This window comes from Merops nubicus, unplaced genomic scaffold (genome assembly GCF_000691845.1).
Source record: "Merops nubicus isolate BGI_N331 unplaced genomic scaffold, ASM69184v1 scaffold40931, whole genome shotgun sequence".
NCBI lineage: Eukaryota > Metazoa > Chordata > Aves > Coraciiformes > Meropidae > Merops > Merops nubicus.
This window is the reverse complement of record NW_008591048.1, coordinates 3762-5822: the sequence shown is the minus strand read 5'-3', so window position 1 is coordinate 5822 and position 2061 is coordinate 3762. Positions and strand designations below refer to the sequence as shown.

The following is a 2061-nucleotide window of genomic DNA, read 5'->3' as shown; positions in this document are numbered from 1 at the left end:
GGAGCTGGAGAGTGCTGGAAATTGGGAAGTGCTGGAGCTTGGGAAGCCCTGAAACTTGGCAAGTGGTGGAGCTTGGGGGTTTCTGGAGCCTCGGGAGTGCTGGAGCTCAGACTGGGCTGTTTCTCCTGCGAGGCAGCCCTGATGGGAGCAGCCCTACAGAAGCAAGAGGGGCTCTGTGTCCTGGGGCACCTGCAGCCCTGGGACAGCACACAGCCTGACACAGCTCCTGCCTCGGGGTCCAGCCCCAGAAAGAGCTTGGCAGGGGCTCCAGGAAGGGGCTGGGTGTGGGGATGGGGTCTTTATAAGGTCCAAGATGGGTAAAAACAGGGTTTTTTTTTGGAGATGAAGCGCCTGGGACAAGGTGAGGGGGAGAGGTGAGGGGTTTGGGTGTGTTTCTTGGTGCACGGTGACACTTGGCTGGTTTCACCCCTCGGCTTCTCTGCCCTTAGATGACTACAAGGAGTTTGGTGTCAACTGCGAGAAGATGGCATCGGAGATCGAAGACCATATCCTTCGGGGGGAGAGGGGGGTCCCCAGGCTCCATCTGCTGGGGACACAGGCTCCAGAGCCGGGGTGGGGACAGGCTGGAGGGTGACAGGCTCTGCTGTCCCCGCTGCCTGCAGAGGGAGCCCGGACCCTGGTTAGAGGCTGATGCTGATGGTGATGATGATGCTGGTGCTGATGATGATGCCGAGAAGAGCATCTCCTCGGCACCTGCCTTAGTCCTGGGGGGTCTCTCTCCCCCCTCCCCAACCCCTCTGCTCAGGGACCTGCCTTTTCCCCTGGGGATCTAAAACCCCAACCCAGCCAAAATCTCCGTTTGGAGCCTGCTGTGGGTGCCCCTGTGTCTTACCAGCCCCAGCCCATCCTGGTGCCCGCGATGTGGGACCCACCTCTGTTCGCCCCCAACTCCAGGCTTGGGGGTCTCCTGGCAGCCTCCCAAGCCTGGCACCAGCCCCAGAGTGTTTCCTCCTCCTGGGTATGGTTGGATTTTGGTGCACCCCAAACTCTGGCCATGTGTGCCTGGGGCCTGGTGGGACCCCCAGGCTGCTGCCTCAGGTGGTCTGCCCGTCTCTGTGCAGGCAGCTGGTGGCTTTTTGGGCAGCCTGGGTGGAGGAGAGCAGGCTGGCTCCTCTGCACCACGAACCCACGACCCAGCACAAGGCTTGGGGACAGTCCTCGTGCTCCGACAGCTTTTGGGTGTCCCAGCATGGGGATGTGAAGTTATTTTCCACCCTACAGCCAAGCTGTGCTGCATTCTACTGAACCCAGGGAGGTTCCTGCCCCATGCATGGCCCCCCAGGGAGAAAAGCCCCATTGACTGGCCACCTCCACGCACACGTGGGCACCAGCCCTTGTGGCCATCAGCACCTCTGAGCCCAGAGCACCAGCGGGTTGCCCACAGGGCTGGCATCCCCCCCAACCCACCCTTACCCCTGGATTCCTTGACAGGCCTCACATATCTTCCAGGAGCTGAAGAGCACGGACATGAAGTATCGCAACCGGGTGAGGAGCAGGATCAGCAACCTGAAGGACCCCAAGAACCCCAGCCTGAGGAGGAACGTGCTGAGTGGGGCCATCCAGCCCAGCCTCATCGCCCGCATGACCGCCGAGGTGGGCACCAGGGTGGGGGGCACGGGGTTGGCTCCCCTGGACCGTGCCCGTGGTGCTTGTGGGGGTGGTGAGACCCTCTCCAGCCTCTGCTCGTGGAGGCTGCGTGGTGCCCAAGGACTGGCTGGGTCTTGGGTGGGTGGTGTCCACGCTGGGCTTGTGCCAGCATCTCCCCTGGTGCTGATGGGGGCAGAGGGAGAAGGCAGGGGGGCACTGCCTGGTCCCCTCAGTCCATCACAGGGCAGGGGGTGGGATGTCACCCTGGCAGGAGTGAAGCTTGAAGGTCCTCATTGCACCTCCTCAGCTGGGGTCCCCAAATCAGGCTGTAGGGAGCCAGGTCCCTGCAGGCAGAAGTTGCAGTGAGGATGGGGTGGGATTTTTTTCCATCTGCATGGTTGTCCTGGTTCCGTGTAAAAAGGGGTTCAGGGCAGGACCCACAGGGAACAGAAC

General features: G+C 62.0%; 1 protein-coding gene across 1 annotated transcript in view; it reads left to right on the top strand.

The window, feature by feature from the left end:
• Window positions 1-348: 348 nt before the first annotated feature.
• LOC103782358 (transcription elongation factor A protein 3-like) overlaps window positions 349-2061 on the top strand; it is a gene marked incomplete at both ends in the record, with an annotated part of 2529 nt that continues 816 nt past the window's right edge. Inside the window, 2 exons of the mRNA XM_008950127.1 lie at window positions 349-506; window positions 1460-1614. Of these exons, the coding sequence (XP_008948375.1) occupies window positions 349-506; window positions 1460-1614 (313 nt within the window). The remainder of the gene's footprint in view (window positions 507-1459; window positions 1615-2061) is intronic.